At 34.2% G+C, this 15,337-nt stretch overlaps 1 protein-coding gene across 1 annotated transcript in view; it reads right to left on the bottom strand.

The window, feature by feature from the left end:
* Nucleotides 1–8,909, bottom strand: part of LOC149190433 (ABC transporter B family member 6-like) — an 89,877-nt gene extending 80,968 nt beyond the window's left edge. Inside the window, exons 1-9 of the mRNA XM_089412150.1 lie at nt 8,483–8,909; nt 7,167–8,334; nt 5,694–5,748; nt 5,264–5,439; nt 4,940–5,140; nt 1,625–1,884; nt 1,142–1,452; nt 775–998; nt 340–680 (exon numbers count right to left, since the gene is read on the bottom strand). Of these exons, the coding sequence (XP_089268276.1) occupies nt 340–680; nt 775–998; nt 1,142–1,452; nt 1,625–1,884; nt 4,940–5,140; nt 5,264–5,439; nt 5,694–5,748; nt 7,167–7,544 (1,946 nt within the window). The 5' untranslated portion in view covers nt 7,545–8,334; nt 8,483–8,909. The remainder of the gene's footprint in view (nt 1–339; nt 681–774; nt 999–1,141; nt 1,453–1,624; nt 1,885–4,939; nt 5,141–5,263; nt 5,440–5,693; nt 5,749–7,166; nt 8,335–8,482) is intronic.
* Nucleotides 8,910–15,337: the final 6,428 nt, after the last annotated feature.

The following is a 15,337-nucleotide window of genomic DNA, read 5'->3' as shown; positions in this document are numbered from 1 at the left end:
AAATCATACAGAAATTCTTGTAATCAAAGCACAAATAGTAAATGCCCAAATTAAAATTCAACACCTACAAATCAGTTAAGCATCAATTCATTTCAAAAGCTAACATGTATTTGTAGTATAATGATAAAGAAGGAATGTTTGATTGTTGCCTGCAATCATGTCTAGTCCATTAATCTTTTCTAGTTCATTATCAGTCCACTAGCATGCTATTTAACAAATTTCTACCTTGATCAGAAAACTGGTAGATGAAGAAAGGATGTTTGATAACCATGTTATTAAAAAGCACATTACACTGCAGTAGACACAACTAAAAAAAAATGAAAAGCATCCACAAAATACCTTTTTGGTGGTTTTGAAGCCTCTTCGCACCGAATAAGCTCAGCATATAACCCATCAGCTGTCAATAGTTCATCATGTGTACCCATTTCAACAAGCTGGCCCTCCTCCATAACTGCAATAAAGTCGGCATTCCTTATTAGGAAAAGGCGACGGGCTACGATGATTGTTGAGCGCCCTAACATTAGAATGTCTAGAGCTTCCTGAACACCGCGTTCTGCTTCAAAGTCCAGAGAACCAGTCACTTCGTCAAGTAGTAAAATACAAGGATTAGATAGCACAGCCCTTGCAATTGCAAGCTTTATCTTCTGCTCTTCTGTCAGAGCCAACCCACCAGAGCCAATCTGCAATATGACTACAAATGTTCAACCATATAAATTATATAATCAACTACTCTATAAGTTATAACATGCTATTTCCAGTGGTTAAGGCTGCTACCTGGGTATCATATCCATTAGGAAGTGAGCTGATAAATGTATGAGCATGCGCAATCTTTGCTGCCTCTTCTATCTGATCAAACGTTGCAGTTGATCGTCCATATACAATATTCTCTTTAATACTCAATCTTAACAGAGCAGGTTCTTGAGTTACCAGTCCTATTTGACTTCTTAGCCATTCAATTTGAAGGTTTTTGATATTTTCTCCATCCAGGAGTACTTCTCCTGCAGGGATAAGCCAAGCCTGATGTGAAGATCTCCCCATGGTTGAGTATTGAATAAATTAGGAACTACAAAGTACCTTGGCAATGAAAAAGTTAAGTGTTAAAAAAATTCAGCACTACTGACAGGAATAAAAGGAGACCCACCTAACGTAGGATCATAGAATCGCTCCATAAGTGGAATAATGCTACTTTTTCCAGAACCATTTCTTCCAACAAGTGCAACAGTTTTTTTGCTAGGTACAGTTAAGTAAAACCCACTTAAAATAGGTATGTCAGGTCGAGAAAGATAGCTGAAATAGACATTCCTAAATTCGATATTCCCCTGAACACCAGGTAAAGTCTTTCCTTCGTGATTAATGCTTGCAGGCGACCGACTTATCATCTCATACAGCCTATAAGCAGCAATCCTTCCTTGCTCAAAGGAATAGAAGTTTGTGGCTGCTTGATTGAGACCACTGAAGGAAAACACAGAATTTCGAGTTAGATCAAATTTTCAAATGATACTGGACAGCAAGAAAACATTTTAATTAAGATTATTAGTTCACGAAAAAGAAACAACAAAAAATAAATAAAAACAAAAATAGAAATGCTCCAATTGCTATATCGATGTTCATATGTTATACTTACAGGCCGCTAAGAATTATAGCAAAAAGGGCAGTGATGACCTCTCCACCATTGGCTCTTTTATGCGAGATCAAGAACCTACCAAACCAAAGCTGCAACGCACAGGAGCATATAGCAAGCCCATATGTAAATCCAAGTCCAAGTCCTTGTACAAGACTTATTTGTATACCATATCTCAGTGTTGCCTGAAGTGAAGTCGCATATGAATATTTTGCCAATGTCTCATTTGTGAATGCATACAATGTCCGCACATAAGCAATAGCCTGTAAAAATCAACTCTGAATGTAAAGACCTATGTTGTCTCAAGTTACAACGATCATACACAAATCAAGGCATGGGCCAGGCAGATGCAATGGTCAACGATTCTAAATAAAAAACAAAAACATGAGAAAAATTAGGCAGGCCACATTGCCATTTCTGCACTATCCTCAATCAACAATGCATAGATATACAACAAAAATTAAAATATCACGGCACTTCAATCATTGTTTGTAAAACAAAAACATGAGAAAAATTAGGCAGGCCACATTGCCATTTCTGCACTATCCTCAATCAACAATGCATAGATATACAACAAAGATAAATTAAAATATCACAGCACTTCAATCATTGTTTGATTTACAGCCATTAACAATAGTAATCTAATTTTAAACTCACAGTCAAGCCAGACACCAAATTGGTGTATGAGTACCCCTTGTTAGTCAATGACTGCTAAAGATTACAGAGGTGTACAGACCCTAGCCCACTCTGGATTTGAACATGTGACCTCCCAGGAGAAAACACATGTTCTTAACCATTAGAACCACTCAGCAACCTGATTTGCATGTATTAGGTGAGATTCATTGTTGTCCTAGAATACAAAGTGCACAGTTCTAATGCTCTCCAAGAAAGTATTGTCTAATTAATAGACGTTTTGGCCCTTTTCTGGGCATTTTTTCCAGTTAATTTTGCCCAAAATCTGGCAGAGACTTTTTAGAATTGCAAGTTTAATTTGTGTAATCTACAGAATCCAAGTGCCCAGGGGTTTTTCAGGGCACTGAATCCATTTATGCATTCAAAAACTGATTTTAAACAACAAGAAATTACAATCTCACCTAAAATTGTATCACTGGATTCTGGAGGAAAAAGCCAAAACATCTATTAGTTAGAGTGCGACCCTGAAAAATGTGGGAAAGTTTTTGGAAAGGCTGAGTGATTCCTTGAAAACAAGTTCCAAGGAAAATTTTAGGGGCAAAATTTCATTAATTGGCTATTTTTTGGACATTTTCTGAAAAAATGGTTGTCCATTTGATTAAAAATTAGCCTATTTTTTACATGTATATGATTAAATGGGTAATATTCGCCAAAAATTTACCAATTTTAATAGTAAATTACATGTCCTTTCTTGAATATTCCCCTACATTCTATATGTATGACTTTTCAAATCAGGATAGTCACCTATAATACTATAAATAGGCATAATATTTGAATTCTTAAAAAATACCTTGACAACTTCCATACTAAAGCTTTGTGTGTCCAAGAATCCAATAAAAATATAGAACAAAAATACTCCTCAAATGTAATCATATATGGCAGTTTTTTGGTTTACTGCAATAATATTGCTCCCCTACTTAAGCAAAATCCCTAACTTAAATACTAAAATGCTTACTTGGGCTGCGTAATATATTTTAAAATAATAACATTGAGTTCTTCAAGATTCATGCAGAAGATCTTGGGGTTAATGTCCCAGTCTGACTGCCACTGTTGTGTGCCTCGCTTGATGTCCATACGTCAAGTGCCAATGAGTTTACACTGGATACTATCTATAAATGTGAGGAAGTGACCAGTAGCTTCCCGCAAGGTTTACATTGGAAGAAGAAAAGAAACATTGTAAACAGAATAATAACTCATTTTCTTCTTGTGAATGCCACCTTTTGGTTTGCTACAATAACATCATACTAATAGGAAAATAAACGCATCAATTTATAGAGTATGCTGATTTCAGTAAAAGAACACAGTTTGCACTGTGACGAAAAGATTACAGATATTGATTTCACAATTTTAAAATCTTCAAGAAAATTATACAGGATAATAACAAACCAGAAAACAAGGTTGATTTCTCATTTACAAATTACCACTTTCTTGATCTAGAAACTAGACATGACCACATAGTTGAGCGAACCAAGGCAAAGAAGGTTGCTGTATAGGAAACACTTAAAAAATAAGAAACAGAATCAAATAAAAAGGCTTTGTTGATATCCTAAACAGACAGCAATAGGTATCATCTTCTGGCAACCAAAATCTAGAAGTCAAAGCTAGCAAAAGTCTGTTTGTTGAGGTGGTTGAGTAAAGCATTCAACTTCTTTGTCTTTTTAGTGTTTTTTCAAATTTGTAGCACAAAGTTCCTTGTTCTAACTAGCAGAGGCTGTAAAAGACAAGGTAAAACCAGAGCATGAAGAGGACAAAAAACATAAAGACCAACCAAGAAGTCAATGCAATGGGAGGAAAACATGAAACATATGAAAGAGAAAATTAAATATCTACAATCTAGCAACTACCCAAATATGAATATACACAACAAAAATTGTAGAGTGGGGAACTTGAATGGAAGATCTTGTTGGACACAAATCCTACTAGTCTCCTATACACAAATGTTAATTTTCTTTCCTCACACAAGATCTGCATGGCCAAGTTAACTAGAATCATGCAGTGAAAGACATATGTCTCAGTGTAGGACAGATTAAAGAATCCAAAACTTGCTTTTCAAGGCTGTACAAGCTACAGCACGTTTTTTACAGTTATTACGTTGATCCTGCCAGCAGTCTTTGCAGTCTATGGTTGCACAGATCGGAAGGCTACATAGCTATGGTGCATCAAGTACGTGCAGGAACAATATTTACTCTTTTATAATAAAGCATTAATTTGAAGATTACAAGTAAAAAATGTTGTTTTCAAGCATTTAGTTTGATTTATTGACAGATGCCAGCGTGTTGCCTTATAGAATTTACATATTTTACCATGTTGTGGGCTATGATGCTTCAATATTTTCTATACAGGAAAAACTTGTACTGTGGTTCATAGTTGGTTGTTTTCTTCTGTTTTTGCATGAAGAAATCACTAGCTTAATATACAATTTGCTGCCAACAGTGCTCCAGTTTGATCACACTCAAAGTTCAAATAATATTTCAACATCCTTATAAGTTATTTATTAACATGGAGAAATGTTGCAATGAGAAAACATGTACTAGATTTAATGAACAGTTATAGAAAACAAGAAATTAGTTGAACCATAATGTTTATTCAAAAGATATAACAAATCTAACTAAAAAGGTTCCAAACCTGCTCTGCAATGCTCGCAGCTTCAGCATATGCATCCTGAATCTGTTCTGCAAGCCTGTGGAGAAATATATTTGATATCCCCCCTGCAGCCACAATAAAGGGACCAGTAGCCAGAGTTACAAGGGCAATTTGCCAACTGTTTATGAATCCCACAGCAAGGCCTCCAAAAAACGTTGCCATGTTATGGACATAATTTCCCACCTGTTGCATAAATAATTCCTTTTGTCACTTTGAAAAGCATCTTCTCAATTTACAAAAAAAAGATACTAGAGAAAAAATGCTTGAATTCTGGTGTTCAAGATTACGAAAAATATGACCACATACCTTCTCACTCAAAGCGGACTGAATAAGAAGCACATCACTTAAGACTTGGCTCACAATGTCTCCATTATTTCCATACGTATCAAAAAAACTCATGTCCTGATTCAGCAATACTTGGACATATTTGGACCTAATGACTGCTGTCTGTCTCTCTCCAGTAAGAATCCAACACGAGACCTCTATTTCCCAAGACAAAGAAAGCAAAAATCAGGTCAGAATCCAGATGCACAATCACAGATAGAGTCAAATGCAACCCTACAATCGCAAACTCTAAGCAGGTTATGAAGCAAACAAAAATGAATGAATAGCAGGATAGAGTTGAACTGGTGTACAGTTGAAAGCACAGTCAAAACTAGAACTAATCCCACTATATCGGGATTCTGATCAAGATAGGTGCACATCAATTATAAGTCACAATCAGGAAGTAGCTTACCAATCCAACCAGCAGCAAAAACAGCTGCTGCTATATACATAATATGCAGAGCGTGCTGCAAAAAACCAATATTGCATAAGTATGGAAAGTATTTAGCATACATCTATGAAAACTTCCAATCTGGAACAATTAAAAAGGAATTAATTAAGACAAAAATTGAAGTATCCTAACAAACCATGCTATAATCATCCTTTACCTGCTAACCAACAACAAATAAAGAAAATAAAATGAAAAAGAGTTTCACTTGAATTTATCTATTATGGTCGTTTAAATTAATGAAATTAAAAAAGGCTCAAATTTGTTCCACAAAATCTTGTTTTTACCATGATCTTTAAAAGATAAAGCACTATGTTGTGTCAACTTAGCAGATATCGTCAAACACCATGAAAAAGTCAGAAGCCAAATTTAGCTCAGCAAAGGCTTTCAATTCTAGGATATTGGAAATGGAATGTCAACTGGGTCTGGCCTGAGTGGTTGTGGGATGGAGCGTTATCCTCACCACCAAGGTTCTATTCGCATTATAGACTTATTGAACTCACATTGAGTACATTGTTGTAATGGCTTCAAGCTCTGTTATTGACTGGAATAGAATGTCAACCGGGTCTACCTTTGTGGTTGTGGGATGGAGTATTCTACTCCCCACCCAGGTTCTATTCCCATTAGTGACATGTTGAGCACACATTGAGTATATTGTTGTAATGGCTTCAAGCCCTGTTGTTGATGGGCCTTGTGCCCTAAAAATTCTAGGATTTACCCTGAGTACCATCCTCAAAACAAGGGGAGATACAAAGGGATTTTCCCAGGCAGTTTACGAAAAACAACATTATAGTTTGCTTGGGAGATCATTTCATTTAGAAGAGTATAACCACTTTAGAAAAAAAAAAGCCTTCTGCAATAAGAACTGAGAGACCTTCCAAATAAAATAAGTTCAGAAAAAGAGTGTAGGAGAAATCACATATCCCAGATTAATTACTTCACTAAAGCATTAGTGCCTAAGAAATCATTACAAATAAATTGATAGTGGAAGAAGATACTTGGCACAATATTAAGATTTGTGTGTTCTCATATAGGATCATCAAACCCTGTATCATCAAAAACCATCAAAACCAAAATTGGAAATCTAAAGAAAAATACAGATGCAGGGCACATGAAAAGGAGTAAACTTAGGGGTAAAAAATCATTAAGTACTGCAGAGAAAATCAAACTTATATCTCACTTCAACGACAACATCGACATCCGTTTATTGGTGATGAGTATTTGCATTCAGCTGAAATTGGTACAAGAAGTGGTTTCATTTTTCCGTCATGGCTAAGTAGAAAAATGGGGGCATGGGCGCATACTATTACGACTTTACCAGTTTCACATAAAGCTGACAGCCATTAACGCGGTATATAAATTATCTAGAAACTAGAGGTACAAACCTAGCTTGAGTACACTAGATGGAGGGTCAAATTTGAATTATACAAAACCAACCTTTGTAAACTCATGAAACAATTCCTCTGGTGAACCGGGTGGGCGGTGCAAACTGAGCATATTTATGATTTTTCCAAAAAAGTGCAAATAGACCACCAATGCTGCACCATGTGCCGCAGCTGCAAGAGACCCAACAATCATCAAAATACAGTCTAACCCATCTGCACAGGCAAAAAGCCTCAAGAAGGGTACAGCTGCGGGAGGAGGCTCCATCTCTTCAGCCTCCTCAACACCTCCATCATCTTCCACTTGTAGGGCTTCTGGACCGTTATCCAAATATGGTGATGGTGACTCCGGCGGCTCAGACACTTCAGAAACAGGTGTCAAAGGTTGTATGTGGGGAGGAGACCATCCAAAGAGACCTCTGGAAATCATCATTATGAAATCTGAAAAACTCAACTGCAGCACCGCTACAGAGGACAATCACAATTCACGGTTCCGACCCGCCGAGAGACGTACAGAGAGTGATCCATCACCTCAAGTCAACCAACACTATCAAGCAAGCCAGTATCCACTGCCAAGCAAACATTACAGGACCACCTGACATATGATGCTCCATGCCCAAGGTGATTAACTGGAAACAAAACCAACCTGAATTTTATCTCCGTGCACAATTCATGAAATACAATATATGGTTGCCAATGTCCGAATCACATAAATTTCTAATAATCCTGAAACCATCAACGGTTTGAAGTAAGCGATTCCAGCCCTGCTAACTTACAATTCCAAAATTCTGCACCAGCTGTCATGGAATCTCATGAGATAACCAACCTATTAAATGCACCAGGGCTGTGACCCGGAACTGTAGAACATACCGAACCCGTCAATGACCCCCAATTATAAGATTACAAACTGGAGCATGCCCTCTTGCCTACGTGAAATTCTTCCCATCGAACGATCACATATACACAATATATGCTTGCATACAGTTACAGAACCCCCCACTATCATCACAAAACGTGAAAATCTATCGTAATTTGTTGTCCCTTAGAGTTCCAGGGTTTTCGTAAAAACCCTATGTTTCGAATTGTCTTCCCTGTGATTCTCCACTGTGAAAACTATTAAGGTACTTGAGCCCACAAAATATCGAATAAAGCGTTCTGAATACAGCTCTCAGCTGAGAAAACAGTCCGAAACCAAGCTACTCAATAAATGGCTCCCAATATGGCTGCAAAATCGACCAAACAGTTGAAACCCCAAATGAAGAAATCCAAACGAAATAACTACAGAAATAAAAGGATTCCAACGGCCAGTCTCGGCGAAAGAGAGTGCTAAATATAAATTCAGAATATTCCGAAAAAGAAAAACATCAAAACCTGTTGACATAAATGGCAGGGCAGCAGGATCGGTGGCTCTTGCATAGATCTGTCGCATGTGGAGTTGAGCGAAGGCCTTGTTGCGTAAGATTTTATGAGTTGCCGGAATTCAAGCCAAACGCCAACTACTCCCTTCCAGAAGAAGCATCGTCGGTTTAACTACTCTTACCCGCTGAAATTGGAATCTTCCTTCTGTTAAAACCCAGAAAACGTGAGTTTCTTCATGTTAAAAAATTCAAAAAACCGCCGTTCCATAACCCTACGGAACCGGTCAAACTCTATGACGCCCCCTGGCCTCCATGTTTCCTTCGGTCTCGAGCGGTGAAAGGGAGAAAATTAAAATTGATTTGACTGCCATTGCTCACTCCCGTCGAGTAGAAATCGAACGCTCGACTCCAAGAACGCCACACTCGCTTCACTCGAGAGTTTTAATTCTACTTAAAATCCGCTCCCCGTAACTTTTCGCAGTTTTTAATTTCCTTATTCTTTTCTTTTAATTTTTCCTTCCATCTTTTTCTCTCTCCTCTTCTCTTTCCACAGGTTTCATTCATGCAGTTTGGGGGGACTTTTTTCAGGAGTCTGATTCAGCCAGCTCTACCTATACGGAATATCAGGAGTATAGTTAAATCGCTCGTGTTTGAAAATTTGTACACTCCCAACCTTGTGGCTAATTAAAAAAACACAAAGCTGGGGGCTTACGTCTCACTTTGTTATATTAAAATTTTATATACTTAGAGAGTGTGTACATGGTTGGTGGTAAATTAAGGTTGTTTACCAAATTTAGATCTATAATCCAAACTTTATAAACAATGTATTTAGTTTGAGAGTACCTTATTGCTAGGTGGTGTGATGGTTACAGCTTTGTATACTCTCTACACTATTGGTTCTAAATGTGGATTTAAAACTTGATTTACAAACCTTATAAACTGTACCTTTTTTTTGTTGAATACCTTAAATTCTCGGTGTATTCATTGGGAATTGTGTGATCTCTTACCAAATTTAGATCTACAAACCTCATAAATTGTGTATTTAGTTGAAAAATACCTTATGCTATGGAGGTGTGTATTGATGGTGAAGTTTTTAAAGTATTTTATTAAATTTAGGTTTTACAGATTTTATAAATTGAAAGTACCTTATTGTTAGGTGTGTAAAAGTCTTTTATAGTTAAAAGGCTTAAATATTATTGATTTGCATATATTAATTACATTTAAGGTGTAAAGGTTATTGGTTTGTGTATTTAATTATGCATTAATTAATTGTAAATGTAATTGGGTTTTTAAAGATATTGTTAAAATGTATTTTTAAAAGCAAAATTAAATATATTTTGAAATTTGTTTTTAATCATTTATTTGTATAAATTGAAATTAAGGATTATTAATAAATAAATGAGATTTGGATAAATAGTAAAATGAAATAAGTTGATTTTTTAACAAATAAAATTTGATAATAGTGAAATCAAATAAGTTGATTTTATAACAAATAAATTTCTTTTTTAATACATTTTCTCATAAATTTGGTAAAAAATGTAATTTAAAATTGGAACTATTTAATTGAATTGCAATTTTACAAAATTTAAGTACCTAAAAAAGGAAATGAAGATCTAGAAATACATCTACCTTGTCAAAAATTGCAAAAAATGACAATGTTTTATTATTAAAATTGAGATTTTCCCCCTCATGTCCAATCACTAATATCTTATTTTGAGAACGTACATATATGTTGTTGAGACTTTTCATTATCATCTTATCAAATTACTTAATGGAAAAGGTTATTTGTTACAAGATTATAGGACAACTTTTTTGGGAAATCAGTGAATTCTTCTTCACCTTTGTATCTATATTGTTTTTATTCTATAAAATGAATTTGTTTTAATAATATATTTATATAAAAAATAAAAAAAAAAATTAAAAGTATAGATTATTTTAAAAAAAAATCTTAAGTTTTTCAATAGGCAAATAGTTGTTTTCAATGATTTTAGGTTGGATGTCTAGTTGCTTTCACATATGTGATGACACAAGGGTGCTTGATAGTTCAATATTCTATCAAATGATTTACTAATTGAAAAGTTTACATGATTGATATGATACATTTTCTTTCACTTTGATATTAATATTATTGCCTTAAGAGGTACTCTCCAGCTTAATATGGAAGAGATGCTATAAGGTTATGATATGTGATGTAAACATTTTGATTAGGTCAAATTAGATAACAATAAAAATAAACTTAAAATACAATTAAAAATATATATATATAATAAAAATAAAATTGATAATTATAGTCATTAATTAAAACATTTTGACGAGGTCAAATTACATAAAATTGAAATTAAAAATAAAAATAAAATTAATATTTATAATTATCAATTATTGAGTAAGAGGTTCATACTACCGCCTAGTATGATGTGTAAGGGTGTTCATCAAAGTTGAAATTTTGCTCATGTCGACCAAAATACAAATTTAAAAAATATATATATATATATATATATAGATAGGATCCTTTTGGGCTCATGTTAGATCTGTATTTAAGATGGATCTATGCTGGTTAATAATTAAAGCAGCATAGATCCATCTTAACTTCGGATCTATCAAGTGTCGAGAGGGATCAAATCTCTTGAGGTGTAAACTTCTTTTAGAATGAAAAGAGATTCGATCCCTCTTGGATCTAGAATTAAAATGAATCTAAGCTAATTCATGATTTAGTACCATATTTTATAATTTTCCTTAACTTATAACGATTATTTTTTAAATATTTATATAAATTATAAAACTTATGATGATTATTTTTAAAATATTTATATAAATTATAAAACTTATGATATATCTAATTATATAATTTTTTTAATATATTAATATATATATAACATTTTTTTATTTCTTTTAATTAATTTAATTAACAAAACAAAATTAAATATATATAATTATTATTATTATTAAACTTAAATGGATTAATAAGTCATTCATTTCATAATTAAATAGAGATAGTGACATTTATTTCCATCAAAATTCAAAATTATAAAAAGCATGGCTACCTTATATAGATTGTCTCCATCATACTAAAGGAGTGGTTTATGCTAAGCAGATTGTCTCACTCATATAAATAGTCATTTCAGAGAACTAAAGTCAAATGTATGATAAGTACCATTTTATATAATATTTTGATTTAAAATTATTCAGGGAGAGACACTCTAGTGTAATATGGGGAAGATGCGTACAAAGAGAAATATATAAAATATATGTTTTTTACATTTTTTACTACCTAATATAAAGAGAAAGTGTAATTTTAAAGTGTATTTAAAATTATAGTAATAAAAAATAACATATTAATATGATAATGTAGATCTCAAAAAAAATTCAATGCACCATGTATATATTAAATAATATATATATATAGTATTTTATTAGTGTATTGTTTAAGTTGGAGTAAAAGTGTAATTTTTTATGTTCAATATGGAATTCACATACCCATATATCAACTCTATGTTGAGGAAGGACATGGAGTTGATATATATATATATATATATATATGTATGTGTGTGGTTGTACATATTCTTTCTTTGCTAAGCATGGAGTTTATATGTGTGTTAACTCAATGTTGAACATGAAAGGAATTACATGTATTCTTCATCTCAATCCATGTTAACTCCATGACTTCATGTTGAGCAAGGAAGGAATACGTATAACATGTCAACTCCATGTTGAGCATGAAAGGAATTACTACTTCATCTTAAACATCATACTAATAAAATGCTTTGGTTATAACAAAATTTTAGTTTTACTTGTTTTATTTAATATATACATAGTTGCATTGAGATTTGTTTTTTTAGACCCACATTATCCATATTAAAATGCTCTTTTAGATTCATGTTAACCCCCTAATCTATCAAGTGCCAAGAGGGATCAAATCTATTACTATTACACCAAATGCAACTATTTCATAAATGTCACAAATGACCAGTAACAACATGTCTCCAGAGACTTAAACCCACATAGCTCAGAAAACAATTTGTCCACCAAATCACTCGAGCTAAGATCTTTTGACATACATATTCATTATGTTACAATAAATAAATAATTTATTTTAATTTAAAGAGAAATAGTATATTTTGTTAAATCAACGTTTTATATTAATTCACATTCATGTTACATCATGATAGGCTCCATAAACTAAAATTAAAGGTGTCATTTCTACCAGAGTTGTTGGTCCAAAGATGAAAACAAAACCACATTACAAATAAACTAATGACACTGGACAACTATAGATTGATAACTCAATATAACTAAAAAATCTCCAAGTAGCTCAAAACAATCCATTTTCATCATTGTTCAAGATGGAGAGCTAGAATTGGCCCACCTTGCTCATTAACTCGAGGCAGAGGATGATGGAAAGCCTCATGGACATGACCTTCTATATGCTCCATTCTACCTTCAAGGTTCACTAATCTATCATGGATTCATTTTTTACCTCTCCTCAACGACACCATCTTGTCGAAAATTTACCATTAGTTTTGTTGGAGATCATTCATGAACCCTATAGCTTCGTTCCTATCCTTGTGTCTATCCTGATCTTGCTGCTCCAAAAGAACTCAACTCTAATTTGTTGAAGACGCTCATCCAATGTATCAAAGGGAGAAGGCATCTCGACTCGACTAGGAGAAAGGTCTGCTAGTTGATCCACCTCTTCCCCTAGGTCATAGTTAGCTTCATGGTGAATGGTTCCTTAGCCTCGTGGGCCCCCTCCATGGCGAGCACGGCCCCATTGATGCAGCATGGCACCCCAACAGTCCCAATCACCTTAGCCACCCCCACAAGCAGTCCACCCAATACATCTCCCAAACCCTCTTGGTTGCCACCACCTCTTCACTTCCCACTTTAAGCTCCCAGGGAGCCATCTGTGAACCCTAATAGTCATAGTTTGCTAGCACCACCAAGATAAATTCCACACATAAACACTCCATACCCTAGACCCTGCAGTGAGACGTTGCCTTCCAAACACTATTAACGCACCAATCTCCATTGTCGACACCTTGAAAATTAACCTGCAAACCCGCCACCAAAGCCCCTAACCTTGTCCTTTCGACGATCTTCCTAACTAGGACTTAACAAAGATCACATAGCCTACCCACGAAAGGTGAAATCCAACAAGACAAGCTGTCAAGCCCTTGCTTTAATTCAAAATAACTAATACTTATCATAGTGCAAGAGCGCACTGCTAGTTGACCACCTCTCTTAGTTCGTATGTCCACTGCAAATTCCATGAGATGACTGCACCACCACCATCATCAAGAGGTCGCCCCTTTAATTCTGGATCACATACCCACTCAGAGATGGTCATTTGATTCACATTTGTAAAAACAACACCACCAACACTGGCTGAAATTCCTTTGGCCTGCACAATTGTTTGGCTCATAGGAAATGGTACCGTCGGTGTGTCACCCTGCAAAAACAAATAGAAGTAAACTCCTACCGGCAGCAACCTCATACCTCTCCTTAGCCAGCAATGCTTGCCACCCCTTGCTCTAACACAATTAACCCTCCACGTCTCTAGAAAACTCGGTGCTTTAATGCCAAAAGAAGTGTGTCAAGCGTGTTTCATCTCGCTAGGCATCGCATGTGGGAGGACAATGAGACCCCCATCAAATCACTAGATATGTCATTTGTCACCCCCATCGAGGAAAAGAAAAATAATAATTACCAAATACCAACATTAAAAAATATTTGAACTTTTACATTATTTAAAAATAAATAAATAAATAAATAAAATTAAAAATTATTAAGCCGAGATGCTCATTCTACAACCCAATATGATGTGTAAGGATGTTCGTCTATCATCAAAGTTGAAATTTTGCTCATGTCGGCCAAAACAAAAAATCTAAAAATCTAAAAAAAAAACTATACAAAACATTTAAATAATATTGGTTCATAAAAAAAAATGCACATAAAGAAATTAGATCCCTCTTGGCTCATGTTAGATCTGTATTTAAGATGGACCTATGCTAGTTAATATATATGTTAGTTGGGTTTAACTTAAGTGATTGGGAAAAAAGTTATCATCTCCATTTCAATTTAGTTCTTGCATGTGAGATGTTCTATACATGTGGGAAAACCTATCATAACTCAGTTGTCAAACCAATTGTGAGGATAGTCATCTCTAACTGTTATCCGCGAATGCAAGCTGACTCATCACTGTTATTCAAGGAAAACCATGCCACTTGGAATAACCCGTTGGCGGTTCGTAAGGGGGCAGGCTTTCACTCTTGCCAAATCCCTTTAGGTCTTGGGTCGTTAACATGTTTCCTTACGTGTGAGGAAGATGAGCTCTTAGCCAAGCAGAAACAATTTTAAGACATACTCCAATCTCATTGCATATGAAATGTTAAACTTATACATACATAAAAAAATTTAAAATTTTATCTTTATATTTGAAATGTATTAAGAAAAACATTCCAAAATCATTATAATTTTACTTAAAAGATTAAAAAAATTAATAGTATATAAATTCTTTTCAAAATAAAATATAAAATTTATTCTAATTATATATTTTAAAAATAAATCCTATTATAAATATACATCATACATTTAAAAAAAATAATCAAATTTATGACCTGCACTTCAAAAAAAAAATGTAACAAAAGCAATTATGGGTACTTTGGGAGCGATAATGGTAGTGATGGAAATCAATCCATTGTACAAACCAAGCGGGTTAACCAATTCAAATTCAAATCTATAGATCATATTAAACCAAATAATTCGTTTATATTCATTTTATATCAATATAAACAATATTTACATTTTATCTTAACCCTTTCAAGATTTAATAAATTAAAAGCTAAAGTTACTATACTCATGATTCTCATGT

Source organism: Pinus tabuliformis, chromosome 3_1, assembly GCF_031772625.1.
Source record: "Pinus tabuliformis cultivar Carrire ecotype Pingquan chromosome 3_1, CPIR1, whole genome shotgun sequence".
NCBI lineage: Eukaryota > Viridiplantae > Streptophyta > Pinopsida > Pinales > Pinaceae > Pinus > Pinus tabuliformis.
Note: the sequence above shows the minus strand (reverse complement) of the source record. Positions and strands in the feature narration are given on the sequence as shown.